Below are 25,133 nucleotides of genomic sequence, written 5' to 3'. Positions count from 1 at the left end.
GAAGTTAAGTGACAAGAATATAAGACTAGATGGAATGGTTGTTCAACCTTGGCAGGGTGTGGTAATCAAAGATGTGTCCATGAGGCTTCCAGTCTCTGCTGACTGGATTAACCCTTTCAATGATTTAATTTTGCTGACAGGCCTTTTTGTATGCTTGGCCTGTTTCTCGTTTGAACTCTGCTACACACACACGGTTGCTGGCATTTGCCAGTACATATTGCAAGAAAAATCATAATCTGTTATTTAATAAAGTGGGGTAAAAACGGTAGGGCAACAATAAATGCATCTGATATGTACACTATGGAATTTTAAAAAATCCCTGGGAAGAAAGCATTAGCATTCGTCAGGTTCAGAAAAATAAAAAAAGGATAAATCAGTTTCATAAATTTATTTAATTTTATTTAGCTGATGAGAATATACCAGGATGGCAAAAAAATATTTCCTATTTAAACCCCAAATTCACATGGTCTTCAGAAATACAGAAGTATCATATGCTTGATCCTCCCCTGCTGCAATGGCGCTCCTGGTAAGTCCGGATGTGCTATTTGTATGTAATCCTCAGAATACTGTTGGGTTCAAGATATCTTCTTCTTTTTTGTAGGAGTAGTAAACAATATATCGTATGGCCATTTGTTAGTGCCACTCTCAAAACTCGTGCCTGGTTGCCCATGACTCGACTGTCTGTTAGTGCCACTCTCAGAAAGTGTTCTGGCTGAACATCACTCTTTTTTTACCAATGCTAATTGAAGAGTTTATAACCAGCGCATTTTTTGTTTGTTGTTTTATTACCCATTTATCCATCGTCAAATTAAATGTAACCGGTAAATACAAAAATAATATGTGCTGTCTCAATACTTAACTCAAACTGAACAAGCAGAATACAGGTGCAAGTATGTAAAATAAAAGCAGTTTGCCAGATGATTTGGCCAGTGGTGCGGTCATGTGTCTTTTCTACCACTGTGCAGCCACGCTATTGGTTAAGCTAGGCTTTCAAGTTCTTTTAAGGTGTGATGCGCTGCCCCTTGGACCTCAATGGTAGAGGTCGAACCCGCCTCCCCATCCCTCACCCAAGGGGTGGTGCACCTGTCCATGTCTCCAGTCTCTGGGGTGCATCCTGAGGGCTGTAAGTGCTTTACCGACAGCTTGCCTGAAGGGGTCCTGACTGGCCCTGGTTGTTGGCCCTCCTTGCCCTTCTTCTGGAGTTAAGCCGCCCCCTGTGCCCTCTCTCTCTATGCTCCAGTTGTTTCTCCCCTTCAGTTCCTTCACTCTGATCTCCTTCTCTGCCGTGATGCTCATCATTTACTCTAACAACCTCTCCACCTCCTTCTTCACCTACCCTGTGTTTTTCCTCATTTGCTCTCTTATCCTTTTCTCCAGTGTTCATACTCCTATCCAGGCCCACCCCCAATCACCAGCTCTGTGTCTACCCTTGCTGGCTTGACAGGGGTGAGCAATATGGTCTCATCTGCATGCAGTGGTGTCAGGAAGGCTCCTGGGGTGCCACTTCCGTCCCCACCTCCCTTGCAGCACCAGCATCTGCTGTGAGTTGTGGCTCCATTCCCAGCCCCTTTCTGGGTGGTTGGCAGGCTGGGGAAGAGCCCCAAAGCTGCTGTATCATCCCAGCTGGTTTGGCTCCAGGTGGGTGGTGCCTTCAGAGCAAGGACTGGGGGTGGGGTGGGGTGGTCGGCCCCAGCCTCAGACATTAGGTGACTCAGCATCTTGTGACCCACCATTTGGGAAATGCTGCTTTAGAACATTTGTTCCTCAGTATTGCATTGTCTGCAAAAAGGACATAGTCATATTGTCTCAGACTCACTTTACAGGTAATGTGTAGTTTGGCCCTCTACAGTACACCACTGAAAGAGTATTTAGGAGATTGGATTTCGTGTTGCTCAATTCCGCTTTCTAGCAAAATGTATTCAATAGTAACTTCTTATAAATTGTAAGTGTTCTAATGGATTCATGAATGCACATTAGAGATTCAAAAAATGTTAAATTATAGTAAGCCACCCCTTGGTATGAGTGCTTAAATTATGGAGGAATAAAAGGCAGAGGCAGTCCTGAATAAAATCTGTAAGTTCTACCCTGTGACTTTCTTCAGTTTAGCTCCTGCTACTGTTCCTCATAAGCCACAAGCTAAGATTTGTTCTACAGAATGCTGTGAAAATTATTTATACATCATGTATACATAATATATTCCATTATGGAAGAAAATAGGAGGCATTTTGCCTTTTGGCAACCCCAGCAAGGGGCTTTCAAGGCAAGTGAAAAGCAGAGGTGATTTGCCATTGCCTTCCTCTACAGAGTCTCCCTTGGTACCCATCCAAGTACTGATCCTGCTTCACTTCCGAAATCTCACAAGATTGGGCTAAACTGTGCCATTTTCCCTTCAAGGGAGTAATTTACTTGTGGCAGTAATTCTCTTCTAACTGACTTGTGCTTGGGAATTTTTCATTTCTCTCTTTTCTGCTTTTAATTTCAAAACAAATTATTTTGTTTGGAGTAGTTTCATATGGTTTCATTTTGTTATTATTTCTGCTCATGCTCTATTTCTTTATTAGCAGTGGACAAGGCAACTGGCCAACTGGCAGCAGTGGACAAGGCAACTGGCCAGGAAGAGCAGAGTGACCTGCTGGTGTTCATTTTGGGCACTATAAGTACATCTTTAAAACAATTAACCAGTATTTTAGCAGGGTTTGAGGTTTTCTCTTTGCTCTGTAAAGGTTATGAAACTGAACTGCTGGAGGTGGGAGCTTAACAGGGAGTTAGCAAGGATTTTCTTTGTCCTAGGCACTAAAGGTGGGGCTCTGGTGAAGTCATTCAGTCTTTGGATTCAGTCTCTAGGAACCAACAGAAAGAACAGCAGTGAACCAGAGCAACTTCAGCCAGGAAGAACAAATTGACCTGGTGTTCATTGGAGAGCTTTTCTCAAAAAGCCACATCTTTACTAAACCAGTGTATTTTTAACAGAGGTTTGCAGGAGTTTTCTCTTTTTCTCCCTTGTAAGGTTGCTAAGAGCTTCTGAGACTGCTGGAAGGTGGGGCTTAACAGGGGGTTAACAGAGGTTTTCTTTGTCCTGGGCTGCTAAAGGTGGAGACCTGAGTTGGAGGTCATTCAGTCTTTAGTTCAGTCTCTGGAGACAGTGGCTGTGCGCAGCTAGCAGCGTATAATTTCTTCTTCTTTTTTAAAAAATAAATAAATTAATTAATTAATAAGGACATTTTTTTGAGGGATAGTAGGTACAAGATAGCTCAAAGACACTTGTACTAAAAAGTTTAATATCTAAATATATAAACAAAGAAAGCAGATATATGAAGGCAGGAAGCCGGCAGGGAGTTAAGGAGACTTCCCAGTGTTTTCACACTGAAGTGTCACATGACATGACTATCTGCCACTAGGCCTTGAAAGTGCGTGGGTATTATTTCGCTGCAATGAGCTCACAATACAAGGAGCGTGTCCGTTCTCTCTTGAAGCCAAGGTGGCAGACCTGGAAGGAACTGAGAGAGGCAGAGAGGGCAACAAACAAACTTTCAAGGACCCAACAGCAGATTCCCACTCCCAAAGTATTTATCTCTTCCAGATGTCATGGAGAATGAGAGTCTGGGTGACAGAGGGTGCCAGTCTGCGGTGGGGGAAGATACATGAGATAGGACCCCTTCCTTAGTTGGTGGTCGAATGTCCTCTGCGCACTGAGGATACCCCTCTGGGAGGTGGGGGGCTCACTTGTAGTGGGTGATTCGATGCATCAGGAATATAGAGAGTTGGGTTTGTGACAGGCGTGATGACCACATGGTGACTTGCCTGCCTGGTGTGAAAGGTTGCGGATGTCACGCTTCGTCTAGGCGACTGTTAGACAGTGCTGGGGTGGAGTCAAAGCGGTTGTGAGTCCACATTGGTACCAATGACATTGGGAAATGTGGCAGAAGAGTTTCTGGAAACTAAATTTGAGCTGTTAGGAAAAAGGTTAAAATCCAGGACCCCCAAGGTGGCATTCTCTGCAATGCTGCACCTGTTCCACGCAGCAAAACCGAAACTGAGAGCAAGCGGAGATACAGGAGTCTCAATGCGTCGGATGAGAAAGGTGGTGCAAGGCAGAGGAGTTTCCAGGTTTGTCAGGAGCAGGGGAACGCTTACGGGATAAGAGCGAGACGCAGTACACCAAAGGGACGGAGCTTCATCTTAACCAAAGAGGAACCGGGCTGCTGAAGCATTTCAGCATTAAAAAAAAGGTGGCAGAACAGCTTTTAAACTGATCCCTGGGGGAAAGCCGACAGGAGGCAGAGGTGACTTCGGTTCGGAAGACCAGGAATCCATGGGAAGTGAACCAGAGAAGGAGAGTTTTTTTAAATCAACCACATACAAGTGAAAAGCACAGCAATGTGACCAAAGTATTAGATGTCTACAAAGGCCCAGAGGGCAAAACACACATAAATCTGAGTTGAGGGACAGAGACAGAGCGCCTGAGATGTCTCTATGCTTACAATAGTAGAAGCATTGGAAGCCTAAAATGGGGAAAGAGCTGGAGCTACAGGATTTTGAAGGAGGACGGTATTGATATAGTGGGCATCACAGAGACATGAGTGGAATAAGGAAGAACCAGTGGGATGCTGTTATCCCAGGTTACCAGAGCTCTACTGGGAAAAGGATAGGACAGGGCGTGGGGGGTGGAGTAGCCCTCTGTCCAAAGAAAGCATAGTGTCACATAAAATGAACAATGCAGGGGGAACTGATTCCCCTACAGAAGCTAATGGATATCAATACCAGAGGTGAAGCATAGATTAACATTAGAGAATATATTATAGGTCCCCCTGACAAAAGCATACCAAGAAGGAAGGATTCTGAAGATGGAAAAAGAAAATTAGAGAGTAGCAAAAGAAACAAAAAATAATGCATTGATAAATGAGCGATTTTAACTGTCCCCATATAAACTGGAAAAATGCATGTTAAGATGTAGTAAGGAGAGAACATTCCTGAATATGCTAAAATGACTGTGGCAAGAGCAGATGGTTGTAAAGTCAACCAGGAGAGATGTGATCTAAGATCTAATTCTATGTGGGACCCAGGACCTGGTCGCGAGAACCGGTGTTGGTGAGCCGATAGAGAACAACTGACCTGACAATGCTGTCGGAATTCAGTATCTCTGCATGCGAACAAGTGACAACTACTAATGTGGTGCATTTGCCTTCAGAAAGGGAAATTTCTCTCAAAGAATGAAGAGGGATAGTGCGCTTGGGAAATGAAAGGGAAAATCTAAGAGAGTCAAAAATGTCCAAGATACTTGGAGGTTATTTAAAAACACAGTCACAAAAGCTCAGCTGGAATGTGTTCAAAAGGAGTTGGAAAAGGCAGCGTACAGTCCAAAAAAAAAAAAACCACCATGGTTAACAAAAGGGGCGTTGAGGAAATTGTGGGAAAAAAAAAGATGTCTTTTAGAAAATGGAAGTCCCAGCTTAACTGATAAAGAATATAGAGAACACAAATGGTGGCAAAAGAAACAGCAAGTTGAAACTGTAAGGAAGGCAAAAAAGGATTATGAAGAACACATGGCTGTGAGTGTCAAAACCAGCAATAAACAGTTTCTTCAAGTACATCAAAAGCAGAAAGCCAGCAAGGGAAGCGGTGAGGCCCGTTAGATGACAAAAAGGAACAAAGGGTGTACTAAAAGGAATGACAGGAAGATTGCAGAAAAAGCTGTGAATGAATTCTTTGCATCTGTCTTCACTCCAAGAGGAGGTGAGGGAACAATTCCTGCACCTGAAACCAAGCTTCTGTAGGGAGGCGAATCCGAGGAACTAACAAAGATAGTGGTAGACAAGGGAAGAAGTTCTGGCAGCCATTGATAAACTAAATGTTACCAAAATCCCCTGGCCCAGATTGCATTCACCTAAGAGTTCTTAAAGAGCTCAAGCCAATGTAAATTCTGCTGATCTTCTCAATTTTAATATGCAACTTATCCTGAAATCAGGCTCCATCCCTGAAGACTGGAAGATGGCTAAATTGTCACACCCAATCTTTAAGAAAGGGATCTTAGGGGACCTTGGAGAATTACAGGCCAAAGTCAGTTTTGACATCTGTTCCCTGAGTAAAATTAGGTAGAATCTGTCATTAAAGATAAAATTATAAAACATGTAGAAAAAAGCAAGACCTGCTGAGAAAGAGTCAGCATGGCTTTTATGCAGTAGGCAAATCCTGATATTACATAAACTTACTAGAGTTCTTTTGAGAAGGATGTGTTAGGCATGTGGGATAAGTGGGGAAACCAGTGAGACATTGTCTACTTGGATTTCCAAAAGGCTTTTGACAAAGTTCCTCTTTTCCAGAGACTCATTGAGAAAACTCAGTGCAATGAAGGAATAAGAGGGGAAGATCCTCCTATGGATTAAAACTGGTTGAGAGCAACAGGAAGCAAAGAGTGGGTGTAAAATGGGAAATTCTCTACAATGGAGAGATGTAGGGAGTGGTGTCCCCAAGGATCCGGGATGTGGGACCAGTGCTCTTTAAATCCTATTCATAAAATGACCTGGAAGTAGGAATTGGGTAGCGTGGTGGCCAAGTTTGCAGATGATACCAAATTATGTAGGGTGGTGAGAACCACAAAGGATTATGCGAGGGAGTCTCCAAGCGGACCTTGATAAATTAGGGTGAGGTGGAGCTAAGAAATGGCAAATGCAGTTCAATGTAGCAAAATGCAAAAGTGATGCACATAGGGGCAACAAAATCCCAAACTCACCTACACGCTACAGGCTTCCCACAGTGCATCAGTCACAGACCAGGGTGTTGGATTTGAGGCTGTCTTAGTTGAGAAGTAGTTCCATGGGAATGTCAATCTCAATGTATGGCAGCTGTGAAAAAGGCAAACCCCTATGCTGGGGATGAAAATTAGGAAAAGGAATTGAGGAATAAAACTGCAAAGATTGTCATGTCTCTTATACATAAAGCTGTGGGTGCTGACCGCGACTTGGAGTAATTGTGTTCAGTTCTGGTCGCCACATCTCAAAAAAGGATATTGAAGAGATAGAAAAAAGTGCAGAGAAGGGCGGCGAGGATGATTGAGGGGACTGCAGCACCTTCCTTATGAGGAAAGGCTGGGTACGCTTTGGGACTCTTTGGTTTGGAGAGGAGACGTCTGAGAGAGGGGAATATGGATTGAAGGTCTATAAAATTATGCATGGGGTAGAAAATGTTGACATGGAGAGGAAATTTCTCTCTCTTTCTCACAATACTAGAACCAGGGGGCATTCATTGAAAATGCTGGGGGGAAGAATTAGAACTAATAAAAGGAAACACTTCTTCACGCAACGTGTGATTGGTGTTTGGAATATGCTGCCACAGGAGGTGGTGATGGCCACTAACCTGGATAGCTTTAAAAGGAGACTTGGAGCAGATTTTATATGGAGGGAGAAGTCGATTTATGGCTACTCAATCTTGATCCTCTTTGATCTGGAGGGTATTGCAAATACTGTCTTAACCAGTCCAGGGTGCTTTCGCCTGAGCAACAGCCACAGAAGGCCATTGCTTTCACATCCTACATGTGAACTCCCAAAGGCACCTGGTGGGCCACTGCGAGTAGCAGAGAGCTGGACTAGATGGACTCTGGTCTGATCCAGCTGGCTTGTTCTTATGTTCTTATGTTCTTATTATTTCCCATTGGTTTCAATTGAACACACTCCTTTCCTCTGTCTGCATCTTCATAGTTTCCTATCCAAACTGGATAGAACTCAGGGGCTTGTAGTATTCTCTAAGGACGTCCACATTGCTAGAATTTCAGGCATGTAAAATAAAAGACACCCATTTTGGATCTATATATATATAAACGCGAAATTCCACTCACTGACTGACTCATCAACAGAACTAACACACACACAAGCCTTTATTGGCATATAAAACAGGACAAAATTTTAAATCAACAGAACTAAAAAACCACCGAAGCCACACACATGAAATTTGGCACACATGCTCCTTACGTACTCCAGGTGCTCACTAAGAAGGGATTTCCCAAAATATTCACTTCCACTTGATTTATTACCTATTTACTGTTTTCACTGCTCATCTCTGGCCATCTGTGTGAACATTCTAAGGGCAAACCAACCCCTCAGTCCACAGACATGCTGCACGAACATTCTAAGGGTGACAGTTAAAGCACTCACCAGCTTCATTGTCCCTTCACTCATAGTGCACCAACTGCATTCTAACACTGCCCCCCTCCTAGCGCATGTGAACTCCTATCCCTTCATGCTGAAACCGCTACAGGGGAGAAGAGGAATTAAACACAGAAAGCACTTTATACACTGCATTAAAAAAAAGGCAACTACAGGAAGCTGCTGCAACATGTCGCAAGCAAACCAACCCCTCAGTTCACAGACAGGCTGTGAGGAAATATGCTGCATGTCACCCCAAAGTTCACAAACAGGCTGCAAAGAAGTATGCTGAATGTCACCCCGAAGTTAACAGATAGGCTGTGAAAAAGTACTTCTCCATGCACTCTCACGTTAACAACACCACTACAGCCAAATACTATCAACATAGATTACAAACCACACTATCACCTTGGACTACTAAACATTTGTCGGGTTTTGCATATGGACATCAGATTGATTACTGTGGAGACAAATTTATAGCTCTCGGCCTCCGATCACCCTGTGCTTAGTGTGGTGCTCTGAAGTGGTGGGATGAGTCCCCAGGAATGTGCTACAGTACAGTCCAGCTCCCTTTTCTTCAACCCTACCCTGAACCTCTTCACAGCCTTCTCACTAATCAGCTTCCAATGGCAGAACACTTCCTTTCTGCATCCCGAAAATACAACGGCTGCTTCCAAATGACATCTTTTGGAGCCCACCAGGTGAAAGAGAGCAATAACACATTGCATTAGAAAAAGACAACTACAGGAAGCTGCTGCAAAATATGTGAAAACAAACCCATCAGTCCACAGACAGGCTGTGAGTAAATATGCTGCATGTCACCCCAAAGTTCACAAACAGGCTGTAAAGAAGTATGCTGAATGTCACTCCAAAATTCATAGAGAGCCTGTGATGAAGTATGTGTAGCGAAGCACGGGTACCCTGCTAGTAATTGATAGGATAATTTTCAGACAGCAACATCCACATCAGTGAACTTATTGACTTGAAGAACAGTAGCATGAAGAAAAGGTAGATTTATCAAGTGAGGGCATTTTATGGCACAAGGAGGATAAGGCACCTGGGAAAGCAGCCAGAAACAGGAGGACCTTAAGCTAATTTGCTTGGCTGGTGGATGAGGTTTTCACAGTGTCAGGAAAGTAAGAGACTGCAGGGGACAATTTGGCATAGGTGAAGTCCCATATGATACCCTCAGGACTGGAATACCTCACACATGTATATATTTCTAGTTACTACAGTGTGCTGTCCACCAATAAACTTTAGAATCCCTCTTTTCCCTCCCACTTAAGGAACAGTGTGCTCTCTATGCCATTATTAGGGAAATGCTGGCTACCTTCTAAAAGTGACTACAATAATAAAAGAAACCATAACAGTATGAAAGAAAATCATGTTTTGTCTCTTATTTAGATGGGAAAATTGGTTCATGTTCATATTAATAATGATAAACACCCCATTTTCATAATTATTGTAATTATAAAGGAACACACAAGACTACTTCTGACCTTTTGTTCTCATTATGCTGGGAAAAGGTAGTGTTGAGAAGGAAAATGCTTTTCAATTCAGGGCTTATTCAACAGAGACTTCCTTAGAGAAAGGAGCTATGGGAAGATTGAATTGGAATAAACAGGATGGAGGAGAGAAAAGCAGACACAATGTCAGTGGAGTGGGGGAAACGTGAGTAAAGTGGAAGCCAGAAAAAATGGGGAAGCAGATCCAGTGGTAGGAGGGGGGAAACAGAGGAATGGAGGAAGAAACTGTCTGAGAGGTAATAGGGTGACTGGACAAGTAGGTAGTTGAACAAGGGGGGAAGAAAAGGGTGAGCATATAAAGAGACAAATAGTGCCAGAATAAGTAGGGAGGGTGTAGCTCAGATGGTAGGGAGAGAAATTTTTGCATGTTCTGCAAATTGTCACAGATCCTCCTCTTTTCCTTTTGTTTCCCACACATGCTTCCTGTGGACTTGGGGAATATTTTTTCTTTAACAAATGCTGAATTTAGACATTTTTAATATAGTCAAACCTTGAAAACTGTGTAGTCTGCTAAGATCTTGACAATTTATGTAGTTTCCTAAAGAAAAAAAGAGAAAATGAATGTTGAATGATACATTAGTAATACTTTGATGCAAAGCACTGTAAGTAAATTGCAACTTATAAAACAGGCCTTCGCTGACTTCCCTTATCATTTGCAGCCTACTGAGCTCCCCCAGTTCTGCTCCTGGGGACCAAGGGATCTTCTTGAACAGTTTGTGTGTGTGATTGTGTCATTTTGGTGATGTCACAGCTGACTAATGGTGACTCTATAGGGTTTTCAAGGCAAGAGACGTTCAGAGGTGGTTTCTTATTGCCTGCTTCCATGAAGGCTGAGAGAGTTCTGAGATAACTGGGTGACCTATGAAGGTACAAGAGTCAAGGATTTATCTTGGAACCTTGTAGCTTGGTTAATGGAAGTGATTTTGACATGTTCTTCTCATGGAATGCCAGTTGGCTGAATGAAAAGAAAATGAAAAGATACCGAAACCCACTTTCACAGGACATTTTTACACTTGACTGATTGAAGTCCTACCCATATTGAAACATTTTTTCACATGTATGAAGGATTGTCACATTGGAGGCATTACTGATCTTTTTTCATAGACTGAACTGGCTTTTGGATACTTTCACTGTATTATTGTTTTGTTGTTTGCTAATACTGGTTTCACTGTATTAATGTATTGTTGTTTGCTGGTACTGGTGTTTCAAGAATAGTGGTTACAAACAAATTTACTAGAACTGAGATTGTGCCTGGAAATTTTTGTTTCATTTTACAAATGAGAGATGTGTGTATTGCCCATGGTAATGAGTGCTGATGATTTTTCAGTTATAATTGTAAAAAAACACAACATTTTGGTTTAGATAAATCATTGTTTTCTACTTCAACTTGGGATCCCAGGCTGTGAGACTGAGGGGTGAGGTACAGTTTCTTTGGCCTGAGAGTCCTCCTTCACACTTGACAGAGTCTGTACCTTGTCTGGTGGCTCTTCCTTGAACCTCTAATGGCTGGGGATGGCTTCTTCCTATCTTCCTCATCCATGGAGACATCAGCAAGCAGAACTATGATAGTTCTTAAGCATCATATCAGCTATGCATCCAGTTCCCACTGAAATACTTTAATGTAATTCTCCCATAACTTGGTACCTTAGTTTCAAGCAACTTCAGCTAGGTACACCAAGAGTCCCCTCTGAGATTACAACTTTCTCTTTAGAGGTGATATATTGAGAAATTAAATTGTTTAATTCTTAATGGTGTTATTAGTGCCATTGGAAAAGCAATTGTGATTGTGACTACAGCAACTGTCCCTGCATTCCTCAGAGTTTGTAAGGAAGATGAGAAATATTACTATTTCTTAAGGCCAGTTGGATTTTATAAAAAGGTGATTAGCAGCTAAGTCTGCACTTTTCTGCCAAACCGGGAAAGGGATTTGCAAAGAGGAGGAAAGATCAGTCAGAATATGGAGGGTACTGCTTGACACATCCCTCATGATCAACACTCCCCCCTCCCCCCACGTGTCAAAGCATATGCCTTTTCAAGGTTATGGCAGGAGAGCAGCACAAAATCCTTCCATATATCAGAAATTGCTTTTTTGTTTCCAGCAACAGAAAAAACATTCAATAAATTTTCTCTGGAAAAATCAAGACCATCTTGTGGGGAGAACAGAGACCTACTGATTATTTTTGAAGTCATTTTGAGCTAGTTTTATAATGGTGATTACATTTGATTGCAATTGACTGGTATAGAAATATCCAGACCGCTGTCAGGAAGTTGTTCCTGATGTTTAGGTGGAATCTCTTTTCCTTCACCTTGAACCGGTCCTAGTCTCTGGAAGCAGCAGAAAACAATCTTGCTCCCTCACCAACATGACATCCCTTCAGATCTCTAAACATGGCTATCATGTCACCTCTTAACCTTCTCTTTACCAAACTAAACATCCCCAGCTCCCTAAGGGGCTTTCCGCACTGACAGAGTTGTACTGGTTTCTATCTAGGTTCACCTCAGTGTATCCACACTGCAACTGAGCTCAACGTTGTTTTGTCTCAGCCCCCCCCCCCCAGAACTGCACCTTTCTGCTGGAACAAGGTCGATACCGCTTCGAAGTGCGGACTCATCGAAATGACACCTCATCCGTTCAACCAATCAGGAGCCGCTTTTGTGGCATGTGCAGAACGGGAGAGTCGTGGCGGGCATGTAACTGTAAACTGTAAACTGTAAAAACTGTTAAAAAAAGAATGCTCCCATTTCCCATGGTAACACAAGCTCCAATCACGATCGAGGAGTGAAACAGGCACCAAGATGATCCCGCCCACTTAGCTCGGTTCCAGGGGGCCAAGTAAGCTGCTGTGCGGACAGCCTGGAATCGCCCCCCACTGAAGGGAACCGAGTCGACCTTAGCTCCCTTCTATAGTGCGGAAAGCCCCTATGTCTCTCCTCGTAGGGCATGGACTCCAGACCTTTTGCCATTTTGGTTGCCCTCCTCTGGACCCATTCCAGCTTGTACTGTACATTGTTCTATGTTATTGTTCAAAGAATATGAGTTCACTAATTATTTTCAAGAGATTGCTTATCTGTACGGTTGTCTATTTTTAACCCAAGTTAATGAAATTCTTAGTGTAATTGATTAGGATAGATACAGTATTCTGGTCTCTTTGTTTAGGTTTAGTCAATGGCAGATGAATGTAACTTCTCAATTTATATTATGTAAAGTTTTTTTTAAAAAAATATCAAGTTAAAATAAGCAAGTAGAAACATGATTAATTCTCTTTCACTCCCACACGTCTGCCCAATAGTGTCATTTAAAGCATGAAGTGTAAATGGCAAGGAATATTCACAGATACAAGAAGCTTAATGCCAAGGGGAATGATGCCTTGTATTTGCAGTTGTAGCTAATATCTGGATTTTACGCAATATTAGTGAGAAAATCTGCACACTCTAGACCCTCGTGGTTGCTTACATTAAGACAACTTAAATGGATTCACAGTACAATCAAGGACAACTGGCTCTTGTCTTTGGAGGTCATAGAAAAATGAATTAATTATACTGAAGCTTTTTAAAAATCTGATCTGTGTAGACCTCTTAAGAGTTGTGAATTTGTTTTCTTGTTAGGGCAGAGTGTTGTTTATGAACTGTAACTGCAGCTTATTTTGGATTTTGTTCTGCAAAACCATGGCAAATTGGGGTTCAATTAACAAAGACTGCTACCCTGTAACGGCCAAACTCTGCTAATATAGCACAACCCTTTTGGAGTGTATCTACAAAGGATCAGCAGGTTTGATAGGGTCCATGGCAGGGTACCTTTTTTGGGAGTTCATGGGCATGTCTCACTCATGAATTTTTCTCCCCCTTGCACCGATTTACCCTCTGACAAAATTTCTTAGCTCTTGATTAATTTTTCATTCTTGGTTAACGGCCTCTGTTTTTACTCTATTTTTCTCATTTCCCTGACTCATATAACTTTTTATGGGCAATCATTAAAAGAGTCTATATCCTTGGAAGCAGAGAGGACCAGAGATTATGAACAAAAGCATGTCTAATATAAAGTTGCGCAGTTGTCATTTCTTTCTTGCATACTTTTACTATAAATACAAATATTTTATACAGGAAGGAAATAATTAAATTGGTGTGCATGAACACAAATCATTCACCGTATTCTGGCTCATTCAGAGATGTATAAAGGACAGTGGTGGTTTGATCATTCCAATCACATGCCCTAACTAGTAATGATAACTTGCTAGTTGATCAAATTATATTATATACCTTGAAACAGAAATCCTTCAGTAGAAGAATTTATGGGATAAAAAGTTATATGAAACTGAGTTGGACAATTGTTTTTAAGTAAGTAGTTTCAGAATGACATATATTTCCCATACTGCAGCGGTGCATAATATTCCTTTGGACCCACTATTTTCTTTGATCAAATGTTTTTTGTAGGTTTTCAAAATAACTGAGAAGTAAAGTTCAGAAGTAAAGTGGGTGCAGTATTAAGAACCCTGAATTTCTCTTTCGAACTGACTTCAATTTTCTGAAAAAGCTATCATTCATCTCCAACCGAAAAGTTTCAGAAACTCACAAATCATATTTTTCTTTCTTTCAGAACTGTCCATTATGAAGGTGGTGCCGTGTCAATTCACGCACGTTCTCTTTGGAGACTCGAGACTCTGAGGGTTGCGTAAGTGAAAAGCCTCAGGCATAGTTTATTTCCATTATGGCAACATGTGTCCTATCACTCTCCCCCATGTGCTTGACTTGACAAAAAAAATGCTTTAGTAATGTTGAAAAGTTGTGATTGCCTTTTGAAAATGGCCCTGTTTGACTGTGATCTCAATAAACAATTATTCCTTGTGAAAGTTTCAATTAGACTTTATTACAAGAACACAGTGGTAATGGAATTACTGGTGTCAAATAGATGGCAGTTTTCAGAGTCTTCAGAATACTTCACCAGAATCAGTGAATTGCCAGTTTCTGATCAGTAATTGACAGTAGCTTCAATGAAGGTCACACTATAATGATTCTGCTGTTTATGTTCACGTCTTCCAGTGAAAGGATGATAAAATAAACAGACAGGACAATGGATTAATACTGGCCATTTCCACACATACCACTTATGTAATTTCAAAGCTGTTTTCAATCCCAACATTTATGACGAAGTTTGTCTGTCCTTCCCTTTTCAAAATATTGTTTCCTGACTGCCAGTTTTTTTCACACGTGCACTGTAGCGATGCTTCATAGCATTGCTGATTCATTGATACCAAAAATGAGGGGAAAAAGAAAATGCTAGAAATAATAAATTTTCAGAGAAGAGGGGCGAAGCTGAGAGGCGAGAGACCAAAGAAATGACAGAACAAGCACTGAAATTGAGTTTTGGTCATGGAAAAGGGCGTCTGGTTTTGGCTGGAAAAATAAAATGTTTTGGTGTGATTCCATTGTTAGAGAAGCTGGAGTGGAAATGTTTTAGTGAAAAGAAATGCTGCAAAAGTGGCCCTTTCCTCACACAACTTTAAAAACATTTCCAGGCAAGAAATGAAATGTTTCCTTTAGGGAGTTCTGCACTGGTTTTTCCCCCTTTGATTTCAGAAGAGTTTTATTTCCCACCTGAAAATGTTTCTTCTGAAACCCCTTTTAAAATGATTATTTTGTTTGAAATGTTTTCTAACCCGTTTCTCTCGCTGTGTGATCATTTTTAAAATGTTCTGTCTTTCCTGCTGCGGTTTTTAATACCTCTGTGCCCTAGCTCTACTTCCCCCTTGGTGCTATTTTTTGTTGTTCCTGAACTGATCTTTTCCCCTCTCAGCTCTTGATTTTTATTGCATTTTTTACTTTTTTTCTCACTTTTCTCTCTCCCTCACATTCTTATGTGTGGGTAAATTTACTTTGGAGTAAACCCATGATTACCCAAAACAACAATTTTCTTCCTACAGTTTCTCTTATGCACAGGTAAATTTACTTGCGACTAAACCCGCAATTACTGCAGTTAATCTATGACTCTATGATCATTTATACAAATAACTAAAAAGAGAAAACACCCTTCACAGTGGCCATGAAAAGTTTGGAGGGGGTGAGTGTGGACAAACACTGTGATAAAGGGGGGAATTGAAACCGTTTTGCAAACTTGTGTGGAAAAGGTCAGTATTTTCAGATACAATGGAGAAAAAGTGTTCTGGAAATGTTTCCAAACCAAGGGGGGGGGGCGGGGAATAATGCAGAACTCCGTGGAGGAAACATTTTATTTTCAGCCTGAAAATGTCATAAATGGCACATGCGAAAAAGTTCCATTTAGTTCTTTGGAATTAAAGCTGAACACAAGAATTCTAAAATAGATATGGTGAATCACAAATAGGTTTTTTAATGCTTCCCTAGACTGTCTTGTTTAGAACTGTGTTATCTTTGTGTCCATGATTGCATGGGAGCTATTAGGCTGAGATTCAAGGAATGGCAGTTTTTTGTTCAGACTTCCACATTTGACAAACACTGTCGTAGAGTACAGTCTTAGGCATTTGATAGTACATGACCGAAGAACACTTGTTTGAAAACCTGCATTTAAATTTAAGAATGATATTGGGTCAGCTTGTTTGACAAGAAATTTAAATACTTAATACTTTTGAGCTGCATTCAGCTGTTCAACTATGATTACTGTTATTTGTTAGGAAAGCAGCATTGGAGCTCAGTTGTGTAATCAGTTGAAGGCCAACAGTACATTTCATTCTCATACATAAACACTGACAACTGTTGAGCAAAAACTGTGTAAGTACCAATCACTAGAAGTGCATGTAGGATGGATTGATGCATTATGTGTGGAAAGGGTATTTACTGTCTCCTTGATTTAAATGTAATTCAGAGTTCTGCAGCCCCCTTTTGGTGGCTTTTGGGAAGTGTTTAACAAGAACAAAATCTGTGTAGCAGCTTTTATTCGACTAGTCTGATTAGCACAAAGCTCTTTGCAAACTTTCAGCATCACCAAAGGAATCTGTCATTTGCCTTTTACATTCTGTAGAAATTGAAGTAGTTCATACAAATAGATTTGGGAGAAAAACATAGTTCTGTGAAAAATCATAATAAAGAGGTGTAATATAACTTTAGGGTGTGAATATTGTCATTTGACCTTTACCACTAAATTTAGAAAAGGTTTCCTGAGACATAGAAAGACATGAACTAATGCAAGTTGGGCAATGAGTTGTGTACTAATAAAAATATTATCTGAATTTGTTGTTGTTAATACCAAATCACTCAGTTGCTTTCCAATGAAAAATCTAGCTTCAGAAATTCAATACTGCAACTTGTAGCCTGTCACTGAGGATATATCCCATCCAACCACAAGACAACCACAAGAACAGTAAACATCCCAGTTTTACCACATCTCTGGATATTGCTGGGGCTGGGGCTTGGGCTTGGTGGGTTGTAAATTTATAAATTCTTAGTTTAAACCATGTTTCCTAGTCTCTAGGATTTGAAAGGTGAAATTTCCAGGAGTTAGTTGAAGAGCAGGCCATTGTTTGATAAAGAAGAAGAAGAAGAAGAAGAAGAAGAGGAGTTTGGATTTATATCCCCTCCCTTGTCTCCTATAAGAAGACTCAAAGGGGCTTACAATCTTCTCCCCCCCTCCAACAACAAACACCCTGTGAAGTGGGTGGGACTGAGAGAGCTCTGAAGAACTGTGACTAGCCCAGGGGTAGGGAACCTGCGGCTCTCCAGATGTTCAGGAACTACAATTCCCATCAGCCCCTACCATCATGGCCAATTGGCCATGCTGATAGAGGCTGATGGGAATTGTAGTTCCTGAACATCTGGAGAGCCGCAGAGTTCTCTACTCCCCTGGGACTCAGCCCAAGGTTACTCCAACTGGCGTAATGTGTTGGAGTGTGTACAGAAGCTGATGATCTGGATTTCTATCAAATAAGCTTCTCCACAGAAGCCTCAGAGGGTGGCAGAGCGGGGAGATCAAACCTGGTCCCTCCAGGATTAGAAAGAGTATACCTGCTCTTTTAAATCTCACTACACCCTTTCCACAATTGGAATAGTGGAGCTGAAGAAGTAAGACATATTCAGAGCTGGTCAAAGAAGCAACACAAATCTGGGCAGCTGTAGTAGAACAAACCTGATATGGTCAGAGAACTGCAAATTTAATAATCAGTGCCATCACTTACCTTTTCTCTGACATCTCTGTTGTAGTCATTCTGATGCAGAGATGTTTGTGTGCACTGTTGACATACAGTACTCTTGTGATCTAGGTATGAGATTTGAAATGATGCTGCAAACATATTTGTGTTCAGGAAATAATGTGCATCTCTAATTCTGCTACCTCCATAGAAATCAGTGTGTAGTTTTTGTCCCATATATGGATAAAAGATCTTTCCTTACAAGTCACTCGAATGAGATGCCGATATGCCATTCATTGTAGAAATAAAACTTAAGGGATAGCTCAACAATTATACTTGATGTTAAACCTAATTCAGTTGGAAGTAAGTTTTATTTCATTTTAGATTATTTGACATTCAAATATGGCCATTCATTGTTTAAAAAAGTAACACTGAATTTTTATTAGGTGGAGTGGAAGCCATATTCGATGGGGGCAGCCATTCAGATTAAGACATATAACTACAGGGAAATATTTAAGCCTCATGGATGACAAGAGTCTTCTCCTAACAGACAAAGAGAACGCTGATGTGAAATCTACAGCTTTTTGCTTTCGGTCTTCCAAGGTAGGAAATAAATACAGCATTATTTTAGTGACAGTATTTGATCAAGTGATAATATAAAGTCAACAATAGCTTCTCCTCAACCCTGCTGTGCTTTGATCTTCAGATTCAACTGAGGCCCAACTGAGGCCCACCTCCTAGCTGTCCTATGCAAGGAAGAGGCAGCTTGTGCTGGAGTTCCCTGGCTTAGGGGTAATCCTTTAATTGCACTTGACACAGATTGTGTCTTTTAGTCAGTTTTGAGTTCCTCTCAGTTTCCATACGCACATGCCTGATTCAGATCAGCTCTGTGACTTGTAGGGGAAGTGGCTTCAGTCTTCTACTTACATGCTATTTCAAATGCTGAAACTCTTTCTCGCCATGTTCTGCGGTCCCAGTTGGAATTGGGTATCACATACATGGGAACTGAGGAGGACCTGCAACTCAGGGTGGTGAACCCTGACACAATCTGTGTGGACGATAACATGGATTTTCCCTAGTCTTGTATCTAAGGAGTGTTAAACATATGGCTGGATTCCAGATGCTGCCCCAGAGGCTCCAACCATTTGTTTGGGAACCATGATAAGATAGCAAGCTCAATCTGAATCCTGCAAAGATGGAGGTTATGTGGCTGGATCAGAGGGGGTTGATTGCGAAATTCCGGCTGCTGACCCTAGATCAGGGGTAGGGAACCTGCGGCTCTCCAGATGTTCAGGAACTACAATTCCCATCAGCCTCTGTCAGCATGGCCAATTGGCCATGCTGGTAGGGGCTGATGGGAATTGTAGTTCCTGAACATCTGGAGAGCCGCAGGTTCCCTACCCCTGCCCTAGATGGTGTATAGCTAAAAATCGAACTTCAGTGTCTATGGCACAAACCAGCTGAGGTCATCCCAGTAGTAATTGGCACCATGGGCGCCATTCTGAAAATGCTAGGGCAACATTTGAAACATCTTCAAATCAACAAAATTAACAGATTCAGAAGGCAGCCCTGCTACAATCTGCATGAATACTACGCTGGTTTCTAGGCCTCGAATTGTAATGAAAGGCCAGCAACCAGCTAAAGAACTGGCAGCTGTGATATCAAACTAATAATAATAATAATAATAATAATAATAATAATAATAATAATAATAATAATAATAATAATAATAATAATAATGTTTATGTTTATGTTTATGTTTATGTTTATGTTTGTATACCGCCCCACCCCTGAAGGTCTAAAACTAGACTGCCCTACCCCCCCGGTCTAAAACTAAAATAACAGTAATCCCCTCATGGGCACCCCCTTTTTGTGGGGAAAGGGCGTGCATGCTTTGATGACATTGACAGCTATACTACCAAAAGGGTCTTCCAAGCCAGAAGGTTTCAACTGAGAAACCAGACTAAAGTGGCCACCAACCCATACAATATGGTGATAAAAATGACAATTCCATACTGCATCATTTGTCGTGCGAGTTAACAAGGGCTGTGTTGCATGCTGGGGTCCCTGGGCATGTGTCAACAAGTGGGCTGCAAGTGAACCAACCATCTAAAAGAAAGAAGTATACTGTGCAAGAAAATCATGCCATCCAGACATGTTACTACAACTCAGATCCAGAAAAAAGAGGATACTTGAAGCAGATGTACGAACTGTGGAAACAACAATACCGGATTCGAATATCATTGAGCAAAGACTGGCAGATCAAAGGCAATTCATCATACTGTTGCCCTACCCTTCACAGCCCGCTTTACTGAAAATATGGATTTTATATTTTCCTGCAAATGCTCATATTTGTGTGTGTGAATAGCAGAGTGTCCAAAACTAAAAGCAGGCTAAGGCAAAGAGTCTGTTTACAAGATTAAATCAGTGAATGAGTTACTCCAGTCAATAGAATCTGGAAGTCTCATGAACCATGAACATGCATCTTGATTACCACACCCCGCTAAGCTGTTGTAACACAATGGATCCTGGAGAACTCCCTGATACCAGACTTTGCATTTTCTCTGCCTTTTAGAAACCATTTCCTCAACAATTGTCCCTTCCCTGCATTTCCTCTACCTTTAGATTCGATCTCAGCTAACAATCAATCCTTCCTGATCCACTCAAAGCCTCAGCCAAATTTGAATACCTGGGTAGAGTCTTTTAAGATACTCTGCATAAAGCCATTCAAGGTTCCACTGATTCAATCAAGAAACAATTGGCTCTATTATCCCGGGACTTAGAAACAATAGATGAGCCATGATTTGCTCAGCCCTTCGATCCCAGCATGGAAACCCAGAAAATCCAGGAATAGAAACTTACTTTAAAATCCAGGAATAGAAACTTACAGGAATAGAAACTTATTAGCTCCCACCCCAAACTACTCACAGGGGTATAAAAATACAGTGCACCCCAAGTTCCACGTTCTCAATGCTGGCTCCAGCTACTGCTGGCTCAAGCTCTCAATGCTGGCTCTACAAGCTGTCCAGGTTTTCAATGCTGGCTCTCCAAGCTCTCCAGGCTCTCAATGCTGGCTCTACAGGCTAGCTCTCCAAGCTGGCTCTCCAGGCTGGCTCCATCTGCTGCTGGTGGCATAGGAATCCTTGCCTTCTTCAGAACTTCTCAGCTGAATTTAGGTAACGTATAGTCCCCGCTGCTTCCCTTCCCAATCTATCATCCAAACCTATTTTTCCTTCTTGTTTATATCTCATAGGAACTGTGTGTATGCTTCTCCATGTCTCACTGTATGAATGTTTGCACCAAAAACTTATAAAAATATTTAAACTACAGTTTGGTCTCTTTTGCATTAAGAACATAAGAACATAAGAACTAGCCTGCTGGATCAGACCAGAGTCCATCTAGTCCAGCACTCTGCTACTCGCAGTGGCCCACCAGGTGCCTTTGGGAGCTCACATGCAGGATGTGAAAGCAATGGCCTTCTGCTGCTGCTGCTGCTCCTGAGCACCTGGTCTGCTAAGGCATTTGCAATCTGAGATCAAGGACGATCAAGATTGGTAGCCATAGATCAACTTCTCCTCCATAAATCTGTCCAAGCCCTTTTTAAATCTATCCAGGTTAGTGGCCATCACCACCTCCTGTGGCAGAATATTCCAAACACCAATCACACATTGCATGAAGAAGTGTTTCCTTTTATTAGTCCTCATTCTTCCCCCCAGCATTTTCAATGAATGTCCCCTGGTTCTAGTATTGTGAGAAAGAGAGAAAAATTTCTCTCTGTCAACATTTTCTACCCCATGCATAATTTTATAGATTTCAATCATATCCCCCCTCAGACGTCTCCTCCCCAAACTAAAGAGTCCCAAAAGCTGCATCCTCTCCTCATAAGGAAGGTGCTCCAATCCTTCAACCATCCTTGTTGCTCTTCTCTGCACTTTTTCTATCTCTTCGATATCCTTTTTAACATTCTCTATAGAATGTTTCAAAAGCCAATTCTGGTATAGCTGTCTAAAAAATCCCACCTAGCCTGCCTCTCTCACTTCCAAGCTGAGTTATTTTCCCCATTGCTACTTTAAAAGGTTCTCGTATTGTTAAGCTAGGTAACAATACAGAATAAAGTGTTTACAAAGATAGAATTGGCAGAAATTTTTAAAAATGAAAAAGAAATTAATTGTAACACTAGAAGAAAGAACAGTGCATACTCCAGAAACATCAGGAGACATAGTAGTAGAACTGCCAAATGAAAACACCAGCACAGGAGAGGGAACTATAGTGCAACCACCAGAGAAAGTCTCCATGGAAACAACTGATGAACTGACTAAAATTCAAAAAGAACTAAGGGAAAAGATAATTCAGTATGCACAATCAAATGACGAAAGACAACAGCTGCCAGTATTGAAAAAAGGTGCCCAAAAAGACCTGGCATCTATAATGAGGGACGTGAACAAGACACTGATGACAATTGAAACAGCTTCCATCAAACAAACCAATCAGCTCATAAACAGTACGTCTGTAGTGGTCACATGAGATCTGGGCATTGAAACACTTAAACCCAAGATAAATCAACCATCAAAACCAAAGTGGAAAATTAGACTGGAACAGAAGATCCAAAAACTAAATCAGATGCCAGTAACCTGAAAAATATGAAGGAACAAAGATTAAAGAATGGCAAGATCATGAAAGAACTAATTAGAAGGTAATGGCTAGACACTAGAACAATTGAAGAAGCACTAGAAATCACCAAACAACAAATAGCCGCAGCAAGAAAAATTAAAAAATCTGAAGCAAGAAACATCCAGTACAGATGAAATTAGCAATTTTGATCAGGCCAAAGGCGTTTCTACCAAAGTCTCAACACAAAAATCAATGTTGAAATTAAAAAAAACAGAAAAAAATGCAACACTTCAGTTTTGGAAAGGTCTGTGGAGAAATGAGAAATGAAAACTGTGGAACAGTCAACATTAAGCAAGGAATTCACTATCGCCCTTACTGTTTATTATCGCCATGATCCCACTAACAGTAATTTTAAAGAAAACAAAGCTGGGATATCATATGGGCAAGGACTTGGAAAAAAATCTCACATTTGCTGTACATGAATGATTTGAAGCTGTACAGGAAATCAGACACAGAAATCCAGTCACTAGTTAACACAGTCCGAATATTCAGCACAGACATTTCAATGGAATTTGGCCTGGGAAAGTACGCCACTTAGGCAATAAAGAGGGGCAAGATCACTGAGAGGGATGTCGTAGAAATGCCTGATGGCCAACTCATCAAGTTCAACTAAGTGCAGCTTATAAATACCTGGGCATTTTGCAGCTGGAGAACATCAAGCACAGGCAAGTGAATGTACCCAGAGAGTCAGGAAAATTTTGAAATCTAAATTAAATGGCAGGAATGCTATCAAGGCCATCAACACTTGGGCCATACCTATCATCAGGAACACTGTGGGAATCATCAATTGGACACAGGCTGAGTTGGATACATTGGATAGAAAAACTCAGAAGTTTATGAAAATGCACCATGCCTTACATCCATGCAGTGATACTGACAGATTGTACCATCCCCAGAGATCTGGTGGCAGCGACTTACTGAAAGTAAAAAAAGCAATGGAAGAGGAGAAACATGCACTGGCCAATTAAGTGAATGAAAGTCAAGAACAGGCATTGATTGAGGTGAAAAACAGACATTTGCTGAAGACTCAGAAAACTAAACAAGAATATAGAAAAAATGTGATTAAAATGAAGACTGAAAACTGGCACAATAAACTGGCACAACTGCACAGCCAATTTCTGGACAAGATTCAGGACAAGGTGGCAATGAAAAGACCTGACTGGTTAACCACTGGAACTCTGAAAAAGGAAACTGAATTCCTAATTTTAGCCACTCAAGAGCAAGCTATTAGAACAAATTAGATCAAGGCCAGAATCAAAAAAATCCTCAGATGATGTGAAGTGCAGATTGTGCAAAGAAGTTTAAAAAACTGTAGACCATGTCCTCAGCTGCTGCAAAAAGATCACCCAGGCTGAGTACAGAGGCACAACTCAGTGACCAAGATGAATCACTGGAATGTATGCAAGAATTATGTAGGAACAGCTAAAAACTGTCCAGAGGAAGTCATTTTCCAGAGGAAGTCATGGAAAATGAGAAAGTCAAGATTCTGTGGGACATTTGAATCCAGACAGACATAATACACCTGACATCACAGTGATCAAGGACAAAAAGTGACCATCATCGACACATTAGTACCCAGCGAGAGCAGGGTAACTGAAAAAGAACATGAGAAGGTCACTAAATACCATGATTTGAAAATCGAGCTGCAGCATCTATGGCACAAATCAGCTGTGGTTGTCCCAGTGGTAATCGGCACCCTGGGTGCCATTCTGAAAACTAGGGCAGCACTTGAAACATCTTCAAATTGACAAAATTAATGTCTGTCAGATTCAGAAGGCAGCCCTGCTGGGATACACATGAATTCTACACCGATACATTACAACTTCCTAGTCCTGTGGGTGATGCTCTAATTGCAATGAAAGGCCAACAGCCAGCTAAAGAACTGGCAGCTGTGAAATCAACCATAATCTTCATCATCATTTGAAATTTGAATAATTTGAAAATCAAGATTCAGCGACTATGACATGACCAGCTGAGGTCATCCAATTGGTAATCGAACCCTGGGCGCCTTCAAATCAACAACTTCAAATCAACAAAATTAATATCTGTTAAATTCAGAAGGCAGCCCTGCTGGGATTTGCACGAATACTAAGCCGATACATTACAACATCCTAGGCCTCTGGGAGAGGCTCAAACTGTAATGAAAAACCAACAACCAGCTGAAGAACTGGCAGCCATGATATTAGGGAAAACTAAATAATAAGCTGTATCTGGTCTGCCAAAGGTGGTCAGGTAGCCCACAAGACACTTCCCTATCAAGGGTTCTATCCTCCTTCCCAACTTGATCTAGAGGACTCACAAAGCCTAGAGAGGTCCAATTTTATGTTTATCTGGAGGATGACCACACCCCACAAGCCAAAGGGCACTAATCAAAGAGACAGAAAGGGTGATTTTGTCCTCCTTCTCCTTCCAACTTCATTCTTCTGACTTGTGTGGCCCATGTGGCTACATAACTCTAAGAATAAACCTTCCCAGGATTGGAAAGAACTGCTGGGGAGGAAAATGGCAGGCAAAATACTTTCATGGATCATAGCATCCAACCTGTTGTTTCTTCTTGGTTCACTAAATCGGAACCTGTCAATATGGCTTAGCAATAATGTCCAATATCTCTAAACTTGCATTAGTCACTGATTAACTTCAGCCAGATCTCAAGGATTAAGGCTGAGACTGGTTTTTCTGGGATCTTAAGGGACTGTTAAGGAAAA

General features: G+C 41.3%; 1 protein-coding gene across 1 annotated transcript in view; it reads left to right on the top strand.

Moving 5' to 3' along the window:
• The window catches only part of RYR2 (ryanodine receptor 2), a 464,284-nt gene that overhangs the window by 163,011 nt on the left and 276,140 nt on the right, over positions 1–25,133 (top strand). The window contains exons 11-12 of the mRNA XM_048485659.1: positions 14,259–14,333; positions 18,204–18,360. Coding sequence (XP_048341616.1) covers positions 14,259–14,333; positions 18,204–18,360 — 232 coding nt within the window. The remainder of the gene's footprint in view (positions 1–14,258; positions 14,334–18,203; positions 18,361–25,133) is intronic.

The sequence above is a fragment of the Sphaerodactylus townsendi genome, linkage group LG01 (genome assembly GCF_021028975.2).
Source record: "Sphaerodactylus townsendi isolate TG3544 linkage group LG01, MPM_Stown_v2.3, whole genome shotgun sequence".
Taxonomy (NCBI): Eukaryota; Metazoa; Chordata; class Lepidosauria; order Squamata; family Sphaerodactylidae; genus Sphaerodactylus; species Sphaerodactylus townsendi.
The sequence above is the reverse complement of the archived record's forward strand: the minus strand, read 5'-3'. Positions and strand labels throughout refer to the sequence as shown.